Source organism: Drosophila miranda (genome assembly GCF_003369915.1).
Source record: "Drosophila miranda strain MSH22 chromosome Y unlocalized genomic scaffold, D.miranda_PacBio2.1 Contig_Y1_pilon, whole genome shotgun sequence".
In the NCBI taxonomy this organism is placed as follows: Eukaryota; Metazoa; Arthropoda; class Insecta; order Diptera; family Drosophilidae; genus Drosophila; species Drosophila miranda.
The window spans coordinates 11,096,644-11,123,927 of record NW_022881603.1 but is presented as its reverse complement, the minus strand read 5'-3'; the positions used below and the strand labels follow the sequence as shown (position 1 = coordinate 11,123,927).

At 45.4% G+C, this 27,284-nt stretch overlaps 1 protein-coding gene and 1 pseudogene across 3 annotated transcripts in view; one reads left to right on the top strand and one right to left on the bottom strand.

The window, feature by feature from the left end:
* Nucleotides 1–12,245: 12,245 nt before the first annotated feature.
* Nucleotides 12,246–26,851, top strand: LOC117191951 (annotated as a pseudogene).
* LOC117191958 (putative helicase mov-10-B.2) overlaps nt 26,446–27,284 on the bottom strand; it is an 83,721-nt gene continuing 82,882 nt past the window's right edge. For 2 of the 3 annotated variants that reach the window (XM_033396698.1, XM_033396699.1), the window contains exon 5: nt 26,446–27,281. In XM_033396698.1, coding sequence (XP_033252589.1) covers nt 27,229–27,281 — 53 coding nt within the window. In that variant the 3' untranslated portion in view covers nt 26,446–27,228. The remainder of the gene's footprint in view (nt 27,282–27,284) is intronic. The other variant, XR_004474122.1, reaches the window with a different exon arrangement.

Genomic DNA, 27,284 nt, shown 5'->3' with positions numbered 1-27,284 from the left:
GACTCGCTGTTGGAGGGCGCAGACCTCTGCTGCGTCCCCTACCGACTCGCCGACCAGACTCTAGAAGGACGAGGTTTCCTCTCCTGATTTGCTGAGCTGGAGCAGGAGTTCCCCCTTTTGGGTGCGGCGGATTCTTGCCACCGCCTCTCCTAGCCCTTTTAGCTTCTCGTCTCCTTTTACCTTTCGCAGAATCTCTGCGTAGCTGCTCGGGTCTTTCGCCGCTATGATGATGGCATCCGGGCGTGCCTTATCCGTCATCACCCTAGAAGGCTTCGGCTTCCTAACTCTCGGCCTTCTTTCAACTTTCCTCCACTCCCTGTTCGGAGGCGCCGTCGGTGTCTCCCCTGTGTCGTTATCTCCTGGAGTTGGAGTTTTCGCATCCACTCCAACCGCGCAGGTTTTCGTCTGGGTGTCCACCCCTTTGCTCCTCTTGTTTTTCGGTGCTTTCCCATTTTCCTGCTTCCTTTTTGCCTCCACCGCTGTCCTAAACAACGGCGAAGTTTGGGAGGACTGGTGGGTACGGATCACCGCCTTTGCCCTATCGTCATGAAGCTGGATGGCCACCAGCTCGTAGAGCGCTCGGATGCTTTCAATGGAGTCCCTCATCGGCTGGTGGATGGAGCGCCTCTTCCCGTCTTCCAGCATCTCCACCAGCTTTGCAATTTCCTGCCCGAGATCGCGTAGCGCCGTGCTGCTCTGCCCCTTCTGGGTCTGCTCCATATGGGTCTGCTCCATCTGTTGTAGCTCCTTTTTGTTCCGATCTTTTTGAGTCCGCTCCTGGACTGCTACTGCTGTTTCTCCCGCAGGTCTCACCTCCACCGGTGATCTTGCCATCCTTGCACTCCTCGTGAATGCGTTTTCGTCCTCTGTAATTTTTGGTTGTGATTGTGGTGTTTCCATTCTTATGGGTCCCAACTCTCGGGTCGTTGTTCCTGTTCGCTTGCGCAGTCGCGTTATTAATCCCATGGTTGTCTATGCAAGCAGTGAGGCCATGCTAGGGTTGACTCTTGCCTTCACGGGGTCAAGAGTTCAGAGCCGGATCCGCGCTAGTCGAGAGCGTTGCTCAACCGAGCCTGCACCACCAACTTAATGGCGACGAATCAGGAAGCGTACCTAGGAGAACTGCCAGTTTTTAACGGGACGGGGGCGGCCTCAGCATTAGCCTAGAAACTATTTCAGCAGGATTTCACTCCGCTTACTGAAGTTCTATAATATTGACGCCGTCAGCCCAAAAACGTCTTTCCGTGCCGGTGTTTCCAGTTTTATAATCAAGGCTGTACTGGTCTCGGCCTTGATGCCGTGTTTTGTCGCCTCCTGCGACAGGCAGCGGCTCGCCGTGGTGTTTACTATTATTAGGTTCCACTACCTTTAGTACGACTGCCTCCTTGTACGTCCCATATCACCAATAGTACAGTGTCCAAAAACTTAATTTTGGCACTGTGTAGCCACCTTAATACAGTGGCGGCCTCTGGTGGGGGAACATAATCTATGCTACATGTAGGTGTAGCAGATGTAGGAGTAGATAATCCTAGATCAGCATGAGCACGCCCTCTGCCGGTGGCTCATTGGTTCCGCTGCAGTGCACTGGTCGGCAGCTGATATATCGATCAGCTGGCCTGACGAGTAACACTTGCAGTGAAGAACAAGAGCAAGACGGCCGGGCCAAAGAGTGAAAAGTTACAATTAAAACAACAAAGAATATCGAGTGCTGAAAGAGCAGGGAGAACAAGAAAGGAGGGCAAACTCACCACCCCCCTTGACCAGGTGGACCAAGGGGGGACGCATTTCGCCTTCCTGCCGTCTGGAATTGGACATGCGGCCTCGCCTGCCTTGCAAATCTCCTCGGTATGTACCGGCCACACGTGTGGGTCTCTCAATTCACCGGTTTCGCTTTTTTCCTGCAGACACTTGGCTAAATAGCCTTCCGCGCGGGAGCACCAGGAAAACGCGACCGCACTTTCTCACTTCACACTTGTGCAGCTGTGTGTGTGTGTGTGTGTGTGTGTGTGTGTGTGTGTCTAGTCTATGTGAAAATGGCAGCTTCGGAGCAGAGCAGCAGGCGGCAGCTGGAGGCGATATTCATCGCCACACCCCCGTCAACTCCCCTGATGCAGCACAACTCGGTGACGCGGACAACAACACCTCGCGAACTCCCCACAATGTATCACTTTGATTTCGGTAAGCGACAAAAACCCAACAAATACTATTGTACTTACATGTTCATGGGAACAAGCTCAAGCTCTGTGAATATAGGGTGAAGCATTGCCAGAGACCGCTCTCTTCGTGCCATTTTTATTTCAGTTGTGAGAGATCGAGAGAAAGAAGGAGTATTGAGCAGGCCTAACCGTTTATTAACACACCTCTTGTACCTTTAAGTCTTAAGTGCTTGTCGAACTCTGCAATTTTCGAATTTCGAGTTTCGAAAACAAAGACAGCGGCAAAATTCAAATTGAGTCGACTTCCGCGCAGGCGCACAAAGTGCTGCCCCTGCGGCAGCTCTTCGGTGTTGAAGGAAGTGTTTGGGAAACCACTTAAGGGAAACAAATATAATAATTAATGCAATACTTAAATCATGAATTTGTTTTATGGCGCTGTATAAATAAACGGAAAATACATACGTTAAATGAAATTTTAATAGAAGTTTTATAGATGGATAATAAAAGATTTGAATAGGAATTTACAATATAATTCAAATTTTATGGCTATTTTTTAGTTGAAAACCTTTTGAAAAAGGAGGATATAGGAAATATAAAAATTACATATAAATTTACATACATATGCTGGTAATTGTTCACGCTTTCCGCTATGATAAAATATATTACTAAAAAAACTTTCTATCGCTTGAAATCTGCAGATGACATCAGTTATTATTGCAAATTATTTGTTGATTGCAAAAAAAGAAGCAACAAAGACAAAAACAAACGAGGGGGAACGTTGTGAGTTGCTGCGGACACCGCAACTCTACAGTTATACCCGATACTTAGTCAGTATGGCTCTCCTCCGGCAGACGCCGCTAATATTAAACGACACGACAAAGAGTGCGTGCGAGAGAGACAGAAAATCAGTCTGAGCGTGACGTCGGGCGCTGCGTAGCCAGTGCAAATTGATTTGTTCCTTTTGGGTATAAAAATGATCCGATCTGATCCAGATTCAGCAGTCTGATAGATATGGTCATTATCTATGATTCTGCGTTTTTAGTTTTTCCGAATCTGCAATATTGTGGATGCAACAGATTTTCGTCCTTTGTGTGGGCGGAAGGGGGTGGGGCGAAATTCTGAGATATACGTTTCGCTTCTAGCTCTTGCTTAAGCCGGTTGTGTTTTTTTTTTTGCTCCCGCATTCTTCGCCCTTTGCCTAAATATCATACAACATTGTTGTGTCTTTGTTTTAATTTATTATCGCATCTCTTTAATTTGATTCTACTTTGTGTTAACCACCAGTGTTTTGTTTGTAAACAAATGTTTAATATAAATTCAATATTGCAACGTAACACATCGGACTCGTGCAGGCAATTTGTTATTGTTGTTTGCCCAGTCTGCTTTTCGTTATCGCTTCTTCGGTGTGCACTGTTCTCGCGCATCAGCGTTTGCATCGCCCACACTCTCTCGTGAGCATACGCGGGCTTCTCGCATTGTTGCTCTCACTCTCTCTGGATTGCCTATACTCTCCCTCTCTGTGGACTTTTCTTTTGTGTCTCTGCTTTGGTGAGTTTACTGCTCGTTTTCTGCACTTCGTTGGATCATCTGCTTTGAATTATTGCCGCTGCAGCTGATTGTCTGGCTCGCTCTGCTGTCTGCTCTCCTACTTTACCTGCGATCTCACTCCGTTCTCTTATTATTCGTGCACAGTGATTCTACTGCTGTCAATAATGGCAATCGTTTGTAGTGCAAAGAAATGTGAATTCGGTGGTGTTATCGTTGGTGATTCATTTCTTAGCTGCTGGCTGTGCGACAATTTTGCCCACATAAAATGTGCTGGTGGTGGAAATTTTGGCCGGCTGAATGATCTGATCTCGAAACGCATGGGCCTGTCTTGGTCATGTCTGGCTTGTCGGGAGATTGAGGCCGAAATGCGCACATTTATGAGACAGACTCGAACTGGGTTTCTGGATGTCCGGAAACAATTTGTGGCTCTCAACGAGAAATTTCTTGCCCTTGAATCACAGTTTCTTGGGCTCAAACTCTTGAGCGAATCGCCTAGACGGAAAATTCCGCATAATGATACCAATCTCTTGCAACCTAATCCGATTGGTACGCCTGCCTCCCACCTTCATCCATCGGAAGCATTTCCGTGTAGTCATGCCACGCCGTTGTCTGTAAATCCGCCAACGGTGGCTCCGGAGTTCTTTACACCGAGCAATGTGCTTCCTTCGAGCACCCAACTCCCCAACAGCATCAATCCCATCCCTGCAGTTTCTGTGGCCGTCACTTCTGACGCGGTGAGTGCTCCTAGTGCGGGTGTGCTGGTTGCTGACGACGTCTTGCCAATTCCTGCTCCAATTCCTGCTCCAATTCCTGCTCCAATTCCTACTCCAATTCCTGCTACAGCCATTGCTGCCAATTCCTCTGCCCTTGTACCGAGATCTCTTTTAGGAGTGGCTCCACCATCTCGATCTCGCTCGGGACTTCAACTTAAAGCAGTGGTCCCTCGGAAAGCAATATTTGTTTCTCGTCTTATTCCTGAGGCTACAACGGAGGATGTTAAACAACATCTTGCCGCTAAACTTAACACTTCGCCTGTTGATATAGTTGTGACTAAATTTACATTTAAACATAAGCGCAACATATCATCCTTTAAAATTCTTCTCCCTGATTCTTTACTATCCTGTTCTCTAGAACCGTCAATATGGCCTGAGCATACAATTGTGCATGAGTTCCTTCTCAAAGATTCGAACTCGAATCCAAGAATTACCGAACATGCTCCAAAAAACTGATGTACTATTTTTCCATGCACTATCAGAACGTTCGCAGTTTGCTGGGAAAATTGCGTCAAATTCATACTAATAGCGCGTCCTTTGATTTCGATGCCATCGCGTTTACCGAAACCTGGCTTAACTCCTCTGTCAATGATCACGAAATTTTCATTGATAGTTACACTATTTATAGAATGGACCGCCCATCTTTTGCAGGTGGGGTTCTGATTGCAGTTAAATCCGTTTTCTCATCTGAGTTATTCCCATTCAATAACATTCATGGAATTGAATTTGTTGCAGTCAAAGTTCGTGTTGGCTCCGCATTTTTCTATTTAACCTGCTCTTACATTCCTCCCAGGTCTGATGCTGAGCTTTACTTACACCACCTTTCAGCAATTAATAATGTTGTTTCTACATTAGGGTGCAATGATCGAATTATTGTCATGGGGGGACTTTAACCTCCCATTTTTTTCTTGGCTGCCTTGTAATGACGCTAACCTGTTTTTTCCCAATTGCCATAATGACTTTATCAATGGGCTAACGGATATTTCCCTTGTCCAAATTAATGCCGTTAAAAACATTAGGGACAGACTTCTTGACCTCGTTTTTGTTAACGATGGTTCTCTTGCTACTGTATCTAGAGCAAGCCCAATATCTCTCCCTGAAGATCCTTACCATCAAACTTTGTTGATATCACTGGAGTGTACACAATCTGGAGGTGCTGACAGTTCCATGGCTCCTTGTCACATAAAGTGTTTTCGCAAAACAAACTTTATTGATTTAGATCTACATCTCTCGCGTGTTGATTGGTCGTTTCTTTATTCATTACCGAACATAGATGCAACTGTTAACTCGTTTTATAGTTCTATTTACTCCGCCCTTAATACGTTTGTTCCAGATATCACTGTACCTGTATCGTCCAAGCCTCCCTGGTTCTCCAAGTATTTGTCATACTTAAAAAATAATAAATCCCGGCTCTATAAAAAGTACCAGAAGTCGGGCTCCACGTTGGCCTTAGCTCTATACTCCTCCGCTCGCTCTCTGTTCCTTGCCGTCAATAGTCAGTGCTATAATCATTACTTTTCACAATGTAGTAGTAACTTTCGTAGTGATCCTAAAAAATTATATTCGTTCGTTAATTCTAAGCGCAAGTCAAACGTTTTTCCTCCGTCCCTTCATTACCAGAACAAAACAGAAGCTTCTGCTGTTGGTATTGCAAATTTATTCGCTAACTTTTTCCAAACAACGTACTCGTCTCATATTTACAACGCATCCACTCCGTATCCGTACCAGCTACCTCAAGCTAACAGCATTTTTCAGCCCTTTTTCGAGGAAAGCGTTGTTCTGGAAGGTTTGTCATCTATGGACATATCGTTTTCTGCGGGTCCAGATAAGGTACCAAGCTGCATCTTAAAACACTGTGCCCAGTCCCTTTGCAAACCCTTGACCTTTCTCTTCAACCTCTCCTTGGAACAGTCTTGTCTCCCAGTAATTTGGAATGAGTCCTACATCATTCCGCTTCACAAAAAAGGTTCAAGATCAAACATTGAAAACTATCGTGGTATCGCAAAGCTTTCCGCCATCCCGAAGCTTCTTGAGTTCCTGGTCACCCGGCAACTGCAACATCTTTGTTGCAGCTTGATATCTCCGTCGCAACACGATTTTTTCAGACATCGTTCAACATCGACTAACCTTCTTGAGTTTTCTAACCTAATCCACCGGGGTTTTCAAATTGGTTTGCAGACGGATGTAGTTTTTACGGACTTCAGCAAGGCATTCGATTCTGTGAACCATGCTCTGCTTATTCAAAAGCTCTCTTTATTAGGGTTCCCAACGAATCTTCTAGATTGGATTTTGTCCTATCTCTCTAACCGTACTCAACGTGTTTTGTTTTCTAACGTGTTGTCAAATACTGTTAATGTTACTTCAGGTGTGCCACAGGGAAGTCATCTGGGCCCGCTTCTGTTTATTTTATTTGTAAACGACCTCCCTCAAGTTATAACATACTCTACTACACTAATGTATGCTGATGATGTCAAAATCTGTCTTTCTTACTCTGATTGGTATTTGCACACACGCCTTCAACTTGATCTAAGTGAACTACTATTGTGGTGTTCAACTAATCTTCTTTTTCTGAACCTTTCCAAATGCAAACTTATGACATTTTACCGTCGCGCTCCTCATTTTGTCTCATATGTTCTAGGAAATCATGTCCTTGAGCGAATTTCGAGTTCAAATGACCTCGGAGTCCTTTTTGATCATAAGATGTGTTTCAACACCCATATAGCTGCAACTGTAAATAAAGCTAAGGGTGTTTTAGCGTTCATCAAGCGTTGGTCCAAGGAGTTTGACGACCCGTACGTTACGAAACAACTGTACATCTCGTTAGTACGTCCTATATTGGAGTATTGTTCTTGTGTGTGGAGCCCGCAGTATAAAGAGCAGCAGGCTGTTAAAAAGCAAAAGCAATTTTTAATTTTGGCCCTTCGGAACTTTAACTGGGACTCGGGTAGAATCTTGCCACCCTACCGGTCTAGGCTAAATCTTATTGACCTGCCGTCGTTGCACCATCGCAGAATATGCAATGGCGTAATGTTCGTGCACAAGCTCCTTCTTGGGACTGTTGACTCCCAAACTCTCTTGGGTCAGATTGACTTGGCCGTTCCATCCAGACCTACCCGTACTTTTAGGCCTATCCGTCTACCCATATGTAGGTCTAATTATGCTGATCATGAACCTTTTAGGGTTTTATGCCATAATTATAACTCCCTCTGTCAAACCCTATCCCCTGAACTGTCTCTTAAACTAATTGCATGCAATATTTATAATCATTTAAATTTAGCTAACTTTTAACTTATCTTTTTCCGCCTTTAGTAACTAAGTACCATTATTAACAGATAATTTGTTAATTTAATAAATAAATAAATAGTGAGATCTAACAGAAGTGCGGATACCAAATTTGGTTACTCTAGCTTTAATAGTCTCTGAGATTTGTGGATGCCCCAGATTTTCGTCCTTTGCGGGGGCGGAAGGGGGTGTGGCGAAATTTGGACACGAAACGGTCAAGGTCCGATATCACAGGAGTGTGGACACCAAATTTGGTTGCTCTGGCTCTTATAGGTTCTGAGATCCTTGAACTCATATTTTGCAATTGGCAAAGCCGACCATGAAACCTGTGTGTTAGAGAGAGACAGAGCGAGAAAGAATGAAATTGTTTTCTTGATTCTGGCTATAATAATTATACGATCTGGTTGAGATTTTACACTCTAGAACATATAGTCATCCTCTACGATTCTGCGTTTTTGGCTTTATCGTATCTTTAAAAATGTGGATGCCACAGATTTTCGTCCTTTGTGGGGGCGGTAGTGGGCGGGGCGAAGTTTTGAAATATTTTTGTAGCAGTGACATATTACAGAAGTCTGGATACAAAACATCGTTGCTCTAGCTCTTATAGTCTTTGAGCACTAGGTGCTGAAGGGGACGGACAGACGGACAGACGGACGGACGGACAGACGGACAGACAGACATGGCTCAATCGACTCGGCTATTGATGCTGATCAAGAATATGTATACTTTATGGGGTCGGAAACGATTCCTTCTGGACGTTACACACATCCACTTTTACCACAAATCTAATATACCCCAATACTCATTTTGAGTATCGGGTATAAAAAGAAGCCAAGCAACAGACAAGAGACACTGACATATTCTTGTCAATTTCCATTTGCAGTCAGCAGCGTCAACTAAACTAAATCAGTCTTAATTAAATTAAAAAAACGCAAAACAGGAATGTCAGCTTAACTTTTGGCAAAAATCAGCCACAAAACAAAGACAAAGCAGAATTAAATAGAATTCGAGCTGCAATTGAAACGAAAAAGTAATAAAACTAGGCTCGACTTATATGCTATATTCATAGGGCAGATAAATATACTCGCAGCTTGACATAAATCGGGCGTTCCGCCTTAGCCATGTCGGTCACGTCGGGAGGCTTTGCGTGCCAGTTTTTACAAGTTTCCGATAATAAATAATAAATATTCGTACGAGCAAAAACTACGAGTATTCCATTGTCACTCTCCAGCTGCCTGGTTGGCTGTCTGACTGATTTAGATTGTAATGGCCCATCTGCATATATGGCCTAAATGGTCTCCAGTGGGGGGCATATGACCCACTTCCCTCGGCTTAATGTGCCAGCAGCCCACACTTGAGTTTCCTCCTTTTCTGCCTCTCTGTCTGCCATGGAATTTCCTTGACATTGAACCACATTTAGTGGCAAAGCAAAGCCCGAACACAATGCTTATTTTATAGAATGAATTCCAAAGTCAAATATCAAAACAGGTTGTACAAAACGCAATTTATATATATGTAGATGAATTTCATTGTCTGGCTCGAAACCAGTTTTCAAAACATTTACTGTGTTCCAGCCGAAATCGCAAAGTCACTCTCTTGTTAGGATGAGATGAGTTCTTCGATCAGCAAATTTGTCATTGACGGATAGCTGTTTCTTAATTTTATATTATTTTCGAATTAAAGTACGAATTTACGAGTAATGCGCGAAGTTTCCTTTAAGCGGCAACGGCTAAAAGCTAGCCGTCGAGTGCAAAATAAAGCTTTTGCTTAAGCTTTGAAACTACGCTACGGTCAGTGTAGCTGTGCTTCAAGTTTGCTGATATTTTTGGATGAAAATCTACTACGTTTTTGATTCAAGCGATTTATTTAAACAACTAAACTAACGTTTTTTTAAGTAATGAGCAATGTTTGTATTTCGTTGTAGAGGAACGGCAGTCCTCTATTTTCTTCTTTTGACTGGAAAAAAATACTCCAAGCTCGTAGTGATTCATGACATACCCCTAAAAGATATGTTTTAATTGATTTCAATCTACTATAAATGATCTAATTCAATTTCGCTCAACATTCAATTCGTTGTGGGCCACTCACAAATCGATTCGCTAATCGTTTGGCTTCACCTCCGACCACAAATCGCGCCAATGAACTGAAATGATTTCACTACAGCAGAGGAGGGAGCGACGGATGGGAGTGGAGTGGAGACGACTGGAAGAAATAGAACTTAATTAGTGGAAAATACGACGCACCGATGTTGTTGATATGTGAAGAGAGAGAGGATGGGGAGAAGCTATAAGAGCTATAGAGAGGGGCCATCTAAATGTCACTCATAGTACCATTCGGAAGTCTAATTCGATTCTGATACACTAGCGCAATATATTTAGAAGATTCCATCATAAGAAAGGAAGTTTTCTCAAAGAGAAGACAGAAGTGGGAACTTCTAGAGTTCACCTGAGGCTAATTCTGAATGGATAAGGTATTGGGTTGCTCTATAATTTTATCTGTAAATATATTAGCTTGGAGTATATAATACCACGTATAATATAAACTACATGGTTCGAAGTACAAAAGAATTCTTAAATCAGAATGCTTTTCAGTACAATATCATATTAAAGAATGATAGGTTTGTTGGACTTCCTGTCAGGTTTCTTACATTTTTCCTCCTAATTTCTTTCAGTGCATAGGAAATATTAAATTTTAAGTTCACTTTTTTTTGCCTTGTTTTTGTGCTTGTGTCATGTCTTGCCATCCATACAACACATCATCTAGATTCGAGATGACTATTTATACGCACGCGCCCCTTTTTTATCCCGAGGGGTCTGCCGTGAAAAGCGTGAAAATCGGTAGAGCGAGATAGATGCATCGTGCACATGTATGTACATATGTATGAACCATATGTATATGCAACTGCAACATATCTTCTATTTTCGGCTGCGCTCTCAGAGCGTGACAATTATAAGAGATTATCAGGATGTTGAGGGCAAGTCAGAGTCGAGACGCGTGGGCGACCACAAACGATGCCGCCCACAACCCCGGGCGCCTCTCCCTACGACTACTACTGACTATATCTTTTTTATATATCTTCGGCAAATTTCATGAGCTACCTAATAGACTCTCTAAAGAGTTCTGTCCTCATCAGTTCAGCCAAATATGTCGCCTCCAACTCCCCTCCCAGCTGTTTATTTATGTAATCCGCCTGCAACACCAAATGTTTCTGAGCTCGTCAAATGTTGCTGCTGCCGTTGTCACATGCAACTCCGATGGCGGTTACCTTTTTTGGCGCACTTATGCAACTTATGCAAGTAAGTTGATGTTTCTTTGGAGTGCCATAAGTGGTCATAATTACATATTATTGTACATATGTACATACTTACTACACCCAGTACCAGTCGTGGACCCAATTCCCACTGGCCAGGAAACGATCCACTTTGATGTCTAGTCTTTAGGCTGATTGACTGATGGCCCGAAAGGAAGTTGCGCCAAAGACTACTTCAATTTAGAAATTCGAATATATTCAAATGGGGGAATTGGCAGTCATTCTGCCCGATTTCAGAGTGGAATGAATTACGGTCTAAGCAGCCAAGGGTTCAGCAACATTTAGCGGCGGAACGGGCGGCAGTGTTGGCGACGGCTTTAAATAAATCAGCCGTAAAGACAAGACAAACAAGAAAGGAAGTCCAAAGACGAATTACGAAGCTGTTGATACTCTTAAACTCGCAATGTCAGCTATAAGATATATGTAGTGCCTTTAAACCTTCAACAGACAGATAGGCATAACTGTATTGACATGATGTGCTATATTGATCAAGATATACCATAATTTATGATTTCATCTCTTTGTGGCAAATATCTGCTCAAAACCACAACACCCTCACCAAGCGAATATCAAGAGAAGGGGAAACAGACAACCCAGAGCAGAAATGGAGGGAATAAGTTGGAAAAGAATGGTGGCCTTTGTTGCTGGTAGCAGCTACACCCACACCCACCCACCCACACCGCAGCTAAAGCCAAAACTGGAGTGCAACTATTTTTAATTCCATGCAAAATGTGCACGGCAGCATGTTGCCGGCACGTCGACCAGTGGATATCAGGTGGCCAAAATCAAAAATCCTATGAGCGGCTTGGATAATACGAATAATATTCAGATTCACGCATATGATAAGTCTTTCAGAGATTTTAAAAATTCAAATTTCCAGGAAATTTAATTTAGGTAATATGGACACTTAAAGTTCACCAATCTACGATTTGTGTTTTAGAGCGACATATGTACGTATTTATGTGTCGCAACTACGAAGGAAAAACATCCAAAATAGCCCCGCCATAAGTATGGTCCACAGTATGATTTTTAACGCCAAAAGGTCCAAAGGCCCACTGTGCGGGCAGCTTGTTGCTTGCGAGAGCTTAATGTTGCTGGCGGGCTGGCGGCGATGTTGCTGCCGCTCAAAATTGAACCAGACGCCGGCGCAAGAAAAAGTCCAATTGGAAAGAGCGAAACAGTGCGGAGCGCGGAAAATGTGAAATGTGTTTAAAAATAACGAAGTATCGGGAAGGTGAATAATAATTTTGAGCAAGATGAGCAAGAAAATGTGGAACAAGATCTTTAAATCAAAGTCGCAGAAGCCTCAGCCACTGGCCAAAATCAATAAGCGGCACAGTAGGGGCATCTACGAGGAGTACCAGCGACTCAACGATTTGCTGGTCAGCGAAAAAGCTCAACTGAATTTCTGCAATCAAAGGGAAAACGAAAACGAAAATGGAAATGGCTGTGGAAATGGCAGCATTAACGTATTTGAACAGCAGCCGCTGAAGAGTTCTTTCAACTCGTTGCAGCTTATTGAGGCGCAACAATCACTGCCGCAACAGCAACAGCAGCATCAGCAGCAACAGCTGTCCACATTTTCGCGCGTCCGCAATACGTTTTCCCTCAAACGCAACAGCAACGGCAGCAGCAGCAGCAGCAATAAAGGCAAGAAAAATCTGCCCAATGCCAAGTCAAGTGAGTCGGACACACCTCCAGGACCCATGAGGGAGCAGCAACGCCCACTGAACCTGCAACAACAACAGCAGCAGCAACTAACAATAACAATCAACTGCAACGCATTCTGATTGTTATCAATAAGATCGACGTGTTGTCCACTAACCAACCAACTAACAATAATTTGCATGCCAAACCATCAGAAACAGCAACAGCCCCAGCAATTAAGCCAAGTAATTATTAATGCAAATTATCAACTAATACACAAATGCTAAATGAACCGTTTTAGTTTCTACAAAATTGACCAAGTGAAAGCGCTAAGTGGGGGGGAAAATGTAAATGCTGGAACAGCTGCTTAATCTGCTTCGAAGAATCCAATGCCAAGACGACCTTTTCATTGACTTCTTCTAGTACTCGTATTCTTATCAATTCCGAATGATGTCACCTCCCGTTTGACCAAATACTCGTAATAAAAGCGAAATTGAAAATCTGAATGATTTACTGAGAACTAAGAGAGGACGGGGCCCTTTCATTAGGTTCCCAATGTTTTGGTTCATGGGAAGCATCGCCAAGTGTCAAACAGTTGGAAGTTCAAAGTGTGGCCAAGAACTGGAATGAGAAAACCGTTTGTATTATGCTTTACCTTATTGCACATCAGAAAACAACACATTTATGGGCCTGATGTCTTAAGTGGCTTATAGAGCTTGCCCAACAGCGGACCGACAACAGCTGCAACCAAAAGACCCATGAAAGACTATGGAAAATGCTTGGAACCGACTAGACGCGGACTAGTGGATGGAATGGATGTGGATAGGGAATCGTTTGATTATGAAAGAAGGAACATACACATATATAGTCTATTGAAAATTGCATTCATCACTCAGTTGTAGGGCTTTAAACTTTTGATCTAGTAAACTCTTGACCATCTGAAATCACTTGGCCGAATCATTGCCATCCATTCTCTATTCTCTCCATGCAGTCAGATCTGCTCAGGCTCCCATTGGACAGGGATGCTGTTATTATTATAGATCTCAAGTGGGAAGAGTGGATTCATATAATGTAGCAGTGGATTTGATTCTGTTGCATTCTGCGGGCGTCATTAGCTCCGACACGGGCCAGAGCAGTCGTGTGCAACGGCTCTTTGCTGGTTTGGGAAAAGAATGCGTAACATAAAACTTTGCATTGATTTCAATCGAAACGAGAGAAGCTGTCCCCGCGAAGGGGGAGGAGGGAGGACTCCCAAGATGTTGCGGAAATTTCTGCTCCCCTTGTCTCATGCGTGCCGTTGAGTGATGTAATCTTTGCTGGCAGCCAGTCGTGGGTGCTCCGCTGGCCTCGCATTGTAATTGGATTGCCGCTGTCTGGCAGTAGCTGCCATCATTGATGGTCATTTTTGCTTACCCCATAATGTGATGTTAATTATTAGTTTTTAATGCCCACACACAACCGAGAAAGCTTTTTCCACAATTAAAACTAAATAATGGTGTAAACACTGCTTAGTTATCGATCACTGATAGCTCCATGATTTGAAAATCGAAATCGAAATATTGGCTTGCAACCGCGAAAATATACATACATATATTTACATATATGTAAACTTTTAATAGCACGGTTTTATTATATGTTCTTCTTTCTTGATCGTCGTATTCGAATGAATGTGTGTTGGCATATCGATACTTGTCGAGGACAAGTATCGATATATCGAGTACATTGTTATTTCTTATAATACTATCGATGAGTAAATCTTAAACTAATATTCAAATCTTATAAACTAATATTCATATCTTACATTCGGGCAACCTGAATACAGATCGCCCACGATCTACACACTAAGGCATAAAGTTGGTTAAACATTTCTTATTCGGTATTGTCTTACTTAACATACTATTTCATCGATTAACAACATGAGACCATGGTTTTATCCTTACACCCTACCCAGGGTTTAAGAATTGCTGGTTCTAGTATACTTCGGAATGGCATTTGCGTCAACTGACAGTCCTCAATGTCGACAACCTCATAACGATCATTATCCAATACTCTATTGATCCTGTACGGTCCTCGATACTTTGGTGCGAACTTCTTATTGATCCCCGGTGTTGTGTCCACATGCCGGACTGCTACATAGTCACCAGGTTCATACTTTAATGGGGCTCTATGTTTATGAGCATACATCTTCTCATTTCTTTTCTGCGACAACCGTATGTTCTCACTTGCTAGAGTGAGAGGTGAAACTCTCTATGTTCTGACGCTAACTTCTCCTCTAGGTATTCGGTTAATTCATCTACAACGGGTCCTTTCTGGGGTATTCCAAATAACAATGTGCTAGGTGTCTTTTTCGTACTGCTGTTAACGGAGTTATTAATGGCGTGCTCTACCTTGCTCACCCGCTCCACTTGGCCATTCGCCTGCGGTGCACCTGTAGCTACCTTAATGTGCTCTATCCCTCTCTCCTGCAGAAAACTAGAGAACTCTAACGAGGTGAAACAGGTCCCACGATCTGATATTATCCTAGTAGGGCGACTATAGAAATCAAAATATTTACTTAAGGCATCCTTCGCTTCCCGCGTGCTGCTACTATTAACCGGGAACAATTTGACAAACTTAGTGAATGCATCTATTACCACAAGGAGGTGTTTTCGCTTAGATCTAATACTCGGCAACGGACCCAAATGATCAACATGTAGGGTATGAAAAGGAACACACGACTTTGGGATACTATGGAGCGTTCTGTTATGGATTGTTTTAGGCATCGAGTGTAGTATACACGGTAGACAGTTTCTGATGAACCTTGCCACTTTACTTCTCATTGACGGAAACCAGTAGGTCCTCAAAAGGTCACTCACGCAATTCTCTGCGGCCAGATGTCCTAGTTTTTCGTGTGACCGCCTTATCAACTGCTCTTCCATACACATTGGTACATAGAAACATAGTTTGTTTTCACAACTCCTCTTGTAAACAATACCATCTATCATTTCAAAATCTACTTCAATTCCATCCTCTAGCATTTTTCGAATCCTAACTACTTCCTTGTCTCGCATCTGTTCTGTTTGCAATATCAAATCAACATCTTCTGGCGTTGCACCTACTACCCCAACTATCAATGATTTTAGTAATCTTTCCTCCTGAAACTCTAACTTGTCCCTCTCTACTGTATCCTCAACACATTTTTTCTCTTTATCTGAATTCCTACTACTAATGTACTTTACTCCCCCCACCACATCGTTAACGCTTCCTCTACATTGGCTCAAATCTCTAATTTCAATCTTCCATCCATCCTCTTCCCTATATTCACTATTCTCTATGTTATCTCTAAAATCACTACCAAGGTTCTCTCTATCATCAGACTTCCACCTATTTCCCAATCTACTTCCTACTGCACTTGATTCTCCACACTCAATCGCAGGGTTCTGTACGGTACTACTACGCTCTCTACTGATATTTAATTCTCTACACTTAATCACAGGGTTTTCTCTACGGTACCTCTATGCTCACTACCAGGGTTGTCTCTACTTACACTATTCCTTGTATATTGCTTTCTACTCTCATCTTTTTCTAAATTAGACTTTTCTAAACCGTATTTGACTCTATAACCATCCTCTAACATATTCGTCACTTGATCTTGTCTGCTCAGCGCATCAACGTGCGCCATACTGGCCCCAGGTCTGTGCATAATGGAGTAATCATAGTTCTCTAACTCTAGGGACCACCGTGCTATCTTAGGACTAATTGACTTTCTGGTTAGCGTCTGTACTAACAAATTACAATCCGTGATTATTTTGAAGGACCTATGCTCCAAATATGCTCTAAAACGCTTCAATGCATAAATTATAGCCAATGTCTCTAGTTCGAAACTATGATAACGTGATTCTCTTTCTGTTGTTTTGCCGGAATAATAGGACACAGGGTGCATCTTCCCATCATCTTGTCTTTGCATCAGTATTGCGCCATAACCGTATGAACTTGCGTCTGTATGTAATTCCGTTTCTCTATTTGGGCTAAAAATGGCTAATACCGGAGGATTTGCCAACGCATTCTTAAGAGTTTCAAACGTCTTCACCTGTTCTCCATTCATGGGAAACGGACCACCTTCTGTTAACAACTGCACCAAGGGCTTAGCTGTCGTCGCAAATGACAACATGAAACGTCGAAAATACGAAAAGAATCCCAAGCATGAGTGCAGTGCTTTTACATTTTGAGGGACTGGGTATTTTTTCAATGCCTCAATATGGGAATCACTAGTAACTATTCCGTTTTGATTAACTTTATACCCCAGGAAATCGATGTTTCGATTGACAAACCTACACTTTTTTAGATTTATCTCTAAATTTTGCTCGCTAAACCGAATGCATAGTCTTTTTAATATATCCATGTGTTCTTCAACTGTTTTAGTCGCTACTAATATATCATCCATGTACACTACAATGCTTTTGTTCCTAATAAAGTCTCTCAAGAGCTCCGAAATAAATCTCTGAAAAATAGCGGATCCATTTTTTAACCCAAAGGGCATTCTCAAGTACTCATACTGTCCTTGCGGTGTCACAAACGATGTATACGGAACTGATTTTTCTTCTACGCCTATTTGATGATACCCACTTTTCAAATCTATAATGGAAAAACAGCACTTGTTTTCTAAAAACTCAAGACAGTCCTCAATAAGGGGCAATGGGAAATTATCTTTAACAATTCGTTTGTTCAGACCACGGTAATCGACACACATTCGAAGTTCTCCTGATTTTTTTTTTACTAGGACCAACGGGGAAGCATAAGGAGACTCACTATGACGGATTACTTTCTTTTCTAACAGATCATCTACTATTTCAGCTACTTTCTCTCCCTCATGGTAGGATAAACGACGCGGAGTACAATGAAATGGTGTTGTTTTTGTTACACGAATCTGCATCTGATACTTTGGTGGTGCTTTAAAGTCAAATTCTTTGTGTAAATAGTATGTCTTAATAACTTCCCTACACTTTTCTGCAAGAGTGGACCAAATTCGAAACCTACGTTAATATGTTCCTCTTCATCAATCTCTACCGACGCACAAAAGTTACTGAATTCGTCGCCTTGATTCATATTCTCGATGGCCATTTTGTCATTCCTTGAGTTTTCTTGTGTCTGATTTTTAAATGGATTAGAACGTTTGATTAGCTCGCTTCTTTCTGATTGATTACCATCTAACTTATCATATAGTCTTATGTTAATATTATTTTTACGTTCGGTGAAAAAAAACGCGCAGGTTACACTAATAGCTTTTTGCTTTAACGAACTTAATGGTGCGTGTTGCTTCGCATTGATATTTTTCTTATGAACTAATTTTACTTCAATAACTTTAAGGGCACCGCGTCCCAACAATACCGGCAAAGGCAGCATATTATCATCTACGATGTTTAATAAAACGATATATTTCTTTGTGCAAAATTCAATATGGCTCTTAAATTTTCCCCATATGGGAATTGGTTGTCCTCCTAGTCCATAGTATTTCCTAACTTCATTATAGGCTTCAACTATAGCCGACTTCGGTATCAAAGACTTATGAATAAAACTTACAGGGCTCCCTGTATCAAATAGACTAAAAATACTGACGCCTCTTTGTTCACCAAACGGAAGTCATAAAGTGATTAACTGGACAGCCGCTAAATCGTCGTTGTTTTTTTCTCCTGGTCGCTCCTCATCTTGAACTGCAGCTACCCTAGTGGCCATCTTTCGTTTCGGGCACTGCGAATATAGGTGGCTGGTACTTCAACAGTTAAAACATGCCCCATCCGGTCTCTTTGGCTGACTGCATTCCTTCATAACGTGCCCAAATTGCCGACAGTTGTAGCAACGCATTGCGCCACCACCTTGCTGCTGCCCAACTGCCATACTCACATTTAGTTTTCCCTTTGTCATACCTTCGCTACGAATTGCTACGACGCCAGGAGCTCTTCTGACCTTATCATAGGTGACCGTCTTGTCACGCAACTCGTTGAGTGTGCTGCAATATAGCATGGATGCTGCCATGCCCTTCTTGTCCTGCAGTCCCTCTACGATGAATTTGACCACATCGCTCGTGGCCATGTCTGCTTGCGACGCTATGCTGCACATTGCGACGAAATATTGCAATGCGCTTTCATTATTTGCAATTTTCCGTGCCTCCAGTCGCTTTCCAATGTCCCACGCTGTCACTTTCTGCTCAAAGACGTTGAGCAATTCTGCTCGCATCAATTGCCAAGTCAAAGGCGCCACATGGTCGATGTACGCCTTCGCCGATCCGCCTAGCAGCCGCTTCGCTAATATCCAGCAGTTGGACTCGGATACACCATGGAAATTCATAATGTCCTCAAAGTTACTTATCCAACTGGTTACAGCCTGGTCGTCATCTCCAGAAAATGGACGCATCAACGCCTCAATGTGTGTCAAGTCGATGCAATCTCTCGGCGTTTCCAACTCCATAGCCTCTTTCTCCATTTTCAATATGCTTAATTTGAGATCAGCTAAGCGCTTGCGAGAAACGTACAATTGTTCCAACTGCTGCAAACGGCGCGATTCTTCTTCGTATTCATCTGATCGCATGGTCAATTTCGAACAAGCGTTGTCTTGTCGCGGCATGAATGCTTCTCCAGCCTTCTTCACATTTTCACCATATTCTTCTGGCGCCGCTTTTACTGCGTGTTGTGCACTACGGTTGTCTCTATCTATCTCGCGCTCAACCGGGACTGCAAAAATGTCTGCCTGCATAGTCTCGTCTGCGCTTGGCGCCGTATTTCCTAGCTCATGCGTGTCTTCCATGATTTTTTTCACTGCTGTACGTAATTGGTGTATGTTGGCATCTTGATCAAAATATACGTTTTGCCTACGCAAGGTGTCGCTAAGTTCACTTTTGGTTTTCGCTCTTATGTCTGCATTGTTCATCGCAGAGTTTTTTTTTTTTTTTTTTTTTTTTTTGGCAAACCCCACACCTGATATGTAAACTTTTAATAGCACGGTTTTATTATATATTCTTCTTTCTTGATCGTCGTATTCGAATGAATGTGTGTTGGCATATCAATACTTGTCGAGGACAAGTATCGATATATCGAGTACATTGGTATTTCTTATAATACTATCGATGAGTAAATCTTAAACTAATATTCAAATCTTATAAACTAATATTCATATCTTACATATATACACATATTTTGTGAATATACAGCATATACAAAACATTGTCAAAGTGCTCGCAGAAACAGAATTGATTTCTTACATTATCTACTTCCATATAACCGCACCACGCAGCCACATTCAACACGGAGGCCGAGTTGGAAGCGCCCGAATGCGGGCAGGAAGAGGAGCCCTCTTCGCCGCCGCTCACCCGAGGACTGCCGCTGCCCGTGCCCGAGATAGTGGCCATCAACCCCAGCGATCTGACGCCCTGTCCGTGCTGCAGCCGCACCTTCAACTTGAATGCCCTGCGCAAGCATGTCGTCGTCTGCGAGAAGATCTCAAAGAAGCGCAATACCTTTGATTCCTCGCGCCAGCGCCGCGAGGGCACAGCACTTTCCACGTATGTCCTTCCTAAAAACTTTGGCCTGCCCAATGCTGAGAAGGTGTCTGGAGTTCACACCCCCACCGCTGGGAGTCGGGATCCCGTAGGCACGGGATCCACAATACCAACAGACGTGAGTACATCTGCCAATTAATCGAGCCATCGCTCAACTCCTTCTCTCTCTCTCTTTCTCTTTTTCTCTTCTGGATGCTGTTGCATATTCAGAGTGTGGGCTCTCCTCTGCCCATTCGTCGCAACTCCCAAACCGAGCTGGTTTGCTCTACGGCCCGAGCTTCCGTGCGTAGAGCAGGGGGCACAGCAACAGGAACAGGAGGTGCTGCAACATCGCCCGCAGGCGACCCAAACCATGTACCAGCCCGCGATCGCTCGCTGGCCAAGCGCATCAAGGGTGTGGCCTCCGAGCACTGTCCCCACTGCGAGCGGAACTTCAACGTGAAGGCCTTCGACCGGCATGTGGAGTGGTGCAAGGAGAAGGCGATTCAGGCCACCATGAAGCTGACCAACACCCAGGAGACGTCGAAAGCAAAGGAACGGCTGGACGCCAGGAAGCAATACAGGCCGCCCAATCTCAAGTAAGCCTGGTTTTCGATGACATGTCCTTCGACATATGTATTCTTGTTTGACACTAGTCACACACTTGCCACAAACCCAGACAGTACCAATTTATTATTCCAATTATTTTTTCTGTTTGCCGCTTCAATTTCCACACGCAATGAATAATTATAGGACGAAGCGCTCGATCAACCGGAACAAGTACTCTGGCAACCACGAGGATCTGCTGGACGCCGGCGACATGACGGCCCCCAAGCAGAGCCTGATGTCGCTCCCCTCCATGACCTCGTCCGTGCACAGTGATAAGTGAGTACCAAGGGATAGATATAGTTATAGATATAGAGGCTAGAGATACTTAGATACACCTAACCCAATCGCTCCTCTGTCGTTGCTTTGGTTGTCGTTGACTAATCCCCCGTATCCCCACCAGTATCCATAATTGTAAACGTATCCTTGTGGTAGACAGATACTTCGTATTGCGCCTTGCGCCTCACCGTAGTTAGAGCATATATATCCATCAGCGAACTCCACTCATGCTCCTCCCACTCAGCCCTCCTAAAGCAAATAAGCTGGCACGCCCCCAACCAAAGAACGGGACGCCCGCAGTCCGCAGCAAGGCCGAGGGAGCCAGGACAAAAGTCACTCAAAACACAGTCACCTTGTGCGTGACCCAAGACGACGATCCACCAGCAGCACAAGCTCCGCCAAAGGAGCGCGTCCTACGCGCCAAACGCAAGCCTATCGAGACTTGTGACCGCATCACCGAAACCATGGATCGCTTGCGAAGCCAATCCAGTGGCGAAACCCTCCAGCTGGACTGTGTGGAGGCGGCACCGCTGAAGCCAGCCGCCAGGCTCCGCAAACGGATGACCAATCGGGAAAGGGTCGATGCTGCCGAGAAGGAAATGTTGCCGGCACTCAAATTCGAGGATCTCAATCGGTTGATCAAGCGAAAAGGTATAGGTTTGGGTTCTATAGTCAGATGTAGGGATATACCTTGTATATATGGGATGCCATGGGGTTCCACTGACCGTAGCGTGCAGTTTCCCAATTAACTTGGCTTACGAGTACTTGTCGGATCTAAGAAGCCGGAACTTGTTCATGGTTCGTAATTAATGCGCGCCGCCGCCTCAAAAGCATTCCAAAAAGATCACCGATGCATTAAGCTCTATAAGTGGCTGTCTAGGTGCAGCTATGGTATACAATGGATGGGTTCTTAGAGGGAGAAGTGAAGGGTAACGCGAGAGTCTCGAGATAGAAATAGAACAAATAAAAATAATATATATAGTAGTCTTGTAGAGGTTCCTATAGGATCATGGCATTTAGATTTTAGATAGAAACTTTGAGAAAATAGAACCCATTCATACCAGGATTTTTTATCGAACTATAAGCTAATTGAAGCAACCTCCCATACACCCACACGTTGCCCACGTCAGGCCCTACGACCATCGTAAAAGCAACTAAAATGGATGAAACACCGCAGGAGGTGGTTAAAGTGAAGGTGCGTTCCTCCACATCGCTAGTGCGGCAGGCGCGTCGCCGCATCCGCACACGGGAGCATCCCAGCTTGGAGTTGCGCAACTTGGAGCAATCATCGCCAACTAAGAAAGCGAACTCCATGCAGATATCGACCGAAGATGATATGGATTGCAGCCTTGTGCCTCTGTCGCGGAGACCGCGTGTTGCCTATTCCGATTACGAGGACGATTCGCCGCGAGCCGAGATCCAAATCAAAATGGAAACGACCACCACGCGAACTGTGTGCCGGCCCAAGAAGCGGACTGGCCAGGCCACCATGGAGATGAACAGTTCGTTACCCATGCGGGCCCTGCCCATGCCCCAGCTGCAGCAAAGCCTGGAGGCCCTCGGCCACACCATGAGCCATACCAAGCTGCCCAGACTGCACCTCGGCAGCGATTGGCTGCAGTTCGAGCGCGATGTCATTGAAATGGACAACGAATCGTGTGAGCTGGAATGTAGCAAGGAAAATATGATGAGGAGGTCCGCGAAGATCCTCGGACGCACGTCCAGTCCGAATAGCGGAGAGTTCCCGCAGGTCGAGCACAGCGACGTAGAAGCTGAGAGCGATCAGCGGCCTGTCACGAAGCTGCCTCTTGTGGCCAAGCAGAGCGACAGCAGGATCAGTCGCTGCCTGGTGATGCTCGAGCAGGACGAGGATGGAAAAATGTATATCAAGGAGCCGCCTGCCAAGGACGACAGCCACTCGCTTCCCAATTCCCGCCGCGGAGGCACCTTCAAGAGGTTTGTAGCCTGCTAATCTGATTCACCCTCCTCCTCTTCCTCCTCATGCCATTTCACCCAGACGACAGCCAGGCTATGCACAGACGGGCGGGTTACCATTATAGCTTTCCCACAGAAACTTTCTACCATTTTGCGCTCTTTCTCTCACTTTACTGCATCCTTTCCAATCTCCTGCATAGCGGCCTCAGTGGAGTCAGCGTCCGCGACGACAAGTACGATCCCTTCCTCTCGTCCAAACGTCAGCTGGAGGAGCTTTGCTCCCCCGGCACGCCGCCGGAGCAGGAGGAGGTTTCGGTTCCCCCAACAGCCACACTAACAGCCACACCAAGTCTTTCCATGACCACCTCGTTGACCATGCCGAGCAGCAAGGCACCGCCGACCACACCGAAACCCACACCTGCCTCCAACTTCCGGCGCACTACCTCTCTGCGGGGCCCCCGGCGCACACCGCTGCTGCCTAGTCCGTTGTTTGCGACCAACTATCGCCCCACCATACAGCGGGGCCTCTCCGACGAGGGTCCCATCTCCACGAACTTCCTCAAGCCGGAAGAGTACGACGAGATGCCGGTGCGCGCCTCCTGCGTCAACGACTTCCACAGTCCACGCGTGGTCCGCCGGGTTACGAGTACGTCCAACGTGGACGAGTACGAGTACGCAAACAGATGCTGAAGCTACCGGTGGGCGTTGGAACTGCCAGCGAGACCACAGCTCAGGCACTGCCCGGGCGTAACGTGGCCAAGACCGACTCCCTGGCGGTGTTCCTTAAATACGAACACGAGCTGGAAGAGCTGAATGCCAAGGCAGCGGAGGTGGCAGCCGCCAGTCAGCTGACAAGCAAGGAGCTCAAGGATAAGAGCAACAACCTGAGCAAGCAGAACTCGGCCAAGAACCTGACCACGTCCAGCAATCCCGGCCAGCTGCCGCCCCTGGCCCTGACCACGGTGACACCAGAATCAGCACCAGCCACAGCCCCACCCCCAGTTGCCGTGTCGGCCAAGGAAAATAACGAGAAAAGGGTGCCCAACAACTACCAGCCCATTGCCACCCCCTTGCGGCTGGAGCACATCAGCAGACCAGCGACGGCGACGCCATCAGTCCATCAGCCCGTCAGCGGTGGGGCGAACACCCTAACACCCATCAAGCTGGAGAGCATCTTCGGCTTTGGCCGTCCGGCCGCAGCGGGCGGCGGACAGTTCATCGACCCAAAGCTGATCAACGCATGCGATAATCTGCACGTGTCCAGCGGCGGAGCCTCGGGTGCCCGTTCCCACGCCACAGCAGCTGTCGCAGAGCCGAAGTCGGAACAGCTCTCAGTCGACCATCACCTACGAGCGACGTCAGTCCGGAGAGGCCAGGAATCTGCTGAAGCGAAAGATGCGCTTGGGACGCAATCAGTTTCTGTACGATGCCTCGCCGGAGGATGCCGATGCCTCGTCGGGGTGCTCCGCCGACGATGAGGCCAATCGGTCCTCAATGGAGTACGACGAGCAGTGCTGGCAGCAGCAGCAGAAGCAACTGCTGGCCAATCCACTGCCCCTGGTCATGCCGATGGGCAACATGCCCACCTTCGACGACTTTGACTTTGAGGAGTTTCTCTCCTCATTCGAGAACGAGAATGACGACGAGCAAAGATTGTCGCGAATTCCTGCTGAATCGCACGACGAGCAGGCAACGCTCGTTCCATAAAGCGACTTCGACCCCACAACAGACCACTACAGCCACACTGAGATCGGCCACCACCAGTAGCATCCTTCAGCCCAAGTCACAGCCCACTAAAGACCCTCACACCCACAGATCCAACTCGAATAGCTCGAATAGCAAGGGAGGCGAGAAATTGCAGATGCAGATGCAGCGCCAGCAATCGAATGCATCCAGTGCTAGCAGCCACGACGAAAAGATGCAGCAGATGCCAGTGCAGATGGTGGGGAAGAGGCCAGTCGAGGATCAGCAGAAGCGGGAGATCTTCATCAGCATCGAGACGGAGACAAATGCCCACGGCCGTTCCCCAATTACACCCGACTCCCTGCGCCACATGGTGGGCAATTCACAGACGCCCATCGACGTGCTGCACATCGAGAATGGTAACGAGCCGGAGCACGCTCGGTTCAGAAAGATCAGCGATACAGAGGACGCCTATGTCGTCGCCCAGGGCGGGCCTGAGGATCGGGCCAGCCAGTTGGCTGGCAATGCCACCAGACTGGCCCTATTATCGAGCGACTCCGTCCAGGTCAATAACACTAAAAATCTGATCCAGCAAATGCAGAGCGAGTTTCGGCAACTGGGCGAGGATGCCGGCGCCTCAATCCGTACCCTGTTCATCAGAAGACCCGAAGAGCAGGGTACAGCAAGGGAATTGGATCCGGAGCCAGTGCAACAGCTTCAGCAGCAGGAGCAGCATCAGTTGAAGGCCAGCTCCCCCTTGACACCCTCAGCATCAGCGGATTCCGACGAGTTAAGCAGTCTCGATGGTTATCCCATGTCCTCGTCCCACTCGTCTCGTCGCGGCGCTAGCTCCAAGCTAAGCTCCGACTCTGCCTATGGCAGGTGAGTAATCTGCCATGATGACTTTCATTGAATAATTTGTCTTGCATTTCTATTGCAGCACCAACTCCCCCTACAGCCTGTCGCGACAGCGGTCCGGCGACCTACAACCGGGTACACCACGCAACCAGAATCTGCTGCGTCCGCACACGGCCAGTGCCAAGCTGCCGAGCGCCATGACTGATGTCTCGACCCAGGCGCACACTGCCTATGGCACTCTCAAGGCACGTCAGAGGCTTTATGGCGGCGCTATCAATAGCATTGGCAATGGCAATACCGACGGAGCAGAATCCTCCAGTGGATCGGAGCACTCTCTGACAATGTCCACGCAGCAGCCGCAGGAACAACAGAAGCACAATAGACCAGACAGCAACTACAACTACCAGCAGCAGCAACAGCAGGTGCAATCCCAGCCAGTATATAACAACAACAACAACAATGGGCAGGCGTCGCTGACTCCAACCACATCGCAGCATTCCCTGCTGAGCTGTAACTCCGCGTCCAGCCTAAGTTCGAGTATGAAGATGTCCAAGTTCTGCCACGAGTGTGGCGGCAGGTTCATCATCGAGCACGCCAAGTTCTGCATGGAGTGCGGCGTGCGGCGAATGATACTCTAATCTCGGGTCTTAACCCCACGTAGATATTGTTGTACCCCATCCCCCACTCACAAAATCACATCGCAACACACTCACCCTGATGATGGATGCTGGTGACGAAGAGCGTTGCCTCCTGGGGTCGGGGTCTTTTATAAGTGTATACCAAATGTAGTTACTCACACGCAATCGAGGCAGCTAAGGAGAGCGTTTGATATGTCCTACACACAGAACAATAATAATATTTAATATATATATTTTATTATAAACCAAAAATGCGAACACAAATTTTTATATCGAACGAACGGAGACAGTCATTGCAGAAGAAGTTCATTAAATTGAGGTTTCTCTAATTAACTTTGCATTTCTCGTTAAGTGCACATTTCTCTGACTCAAAACAAATGTAAACCATTAATCACTTTAAAAAAGTAAAATTGTTGATTAACAAAGACTGAACGAATTTATACGATAGGCGATGGACCAAAAATTTTAAATGAATGACAGGCTCCTCCGCAAGCAAGATCGTAACTATTTTTAAACATTTTTCGAAAACTAACGCGGCAACTCCATTGTATTGTATTCTTTATAATCTGATTACTAATTATATAGAGACACTGCTTAAATATATATACTCTAAATGATAATGCTTACACAATTGCATCTGACTATCAATCCGGTTGAGCGTACCAAACGACATCCATTCATGGGAACTAATCATCCGGTCCGAGGAATTTCTCAAATAATACCTATTATTTTCCTTTCGTTTACAGTGAAATAAATGGAGCGCTTATTACAGCTCTTAAAGACCGCAAGAGCAAGAGCAGCCCACTGTTACAGATAGACAAATAATACAAATAAAATTTAAAAAAAAAATTAAAGTAAATGGTTACAAACAGATGCGTACTTTAGGAATGTTCTAGGCAGTCTCTGCGTCTTGCACATATAATTATCAGGGTACGGCAGCCGTTAGTCCTAGTTTATATCTCTAGAAGATTTTGTTCGATTTAGATTAGGGAAGAGCGTAGCTCTATGATATATTTAAAGCATTCATCATGGCACAGATGGCGGTGGAGATTTTATCTG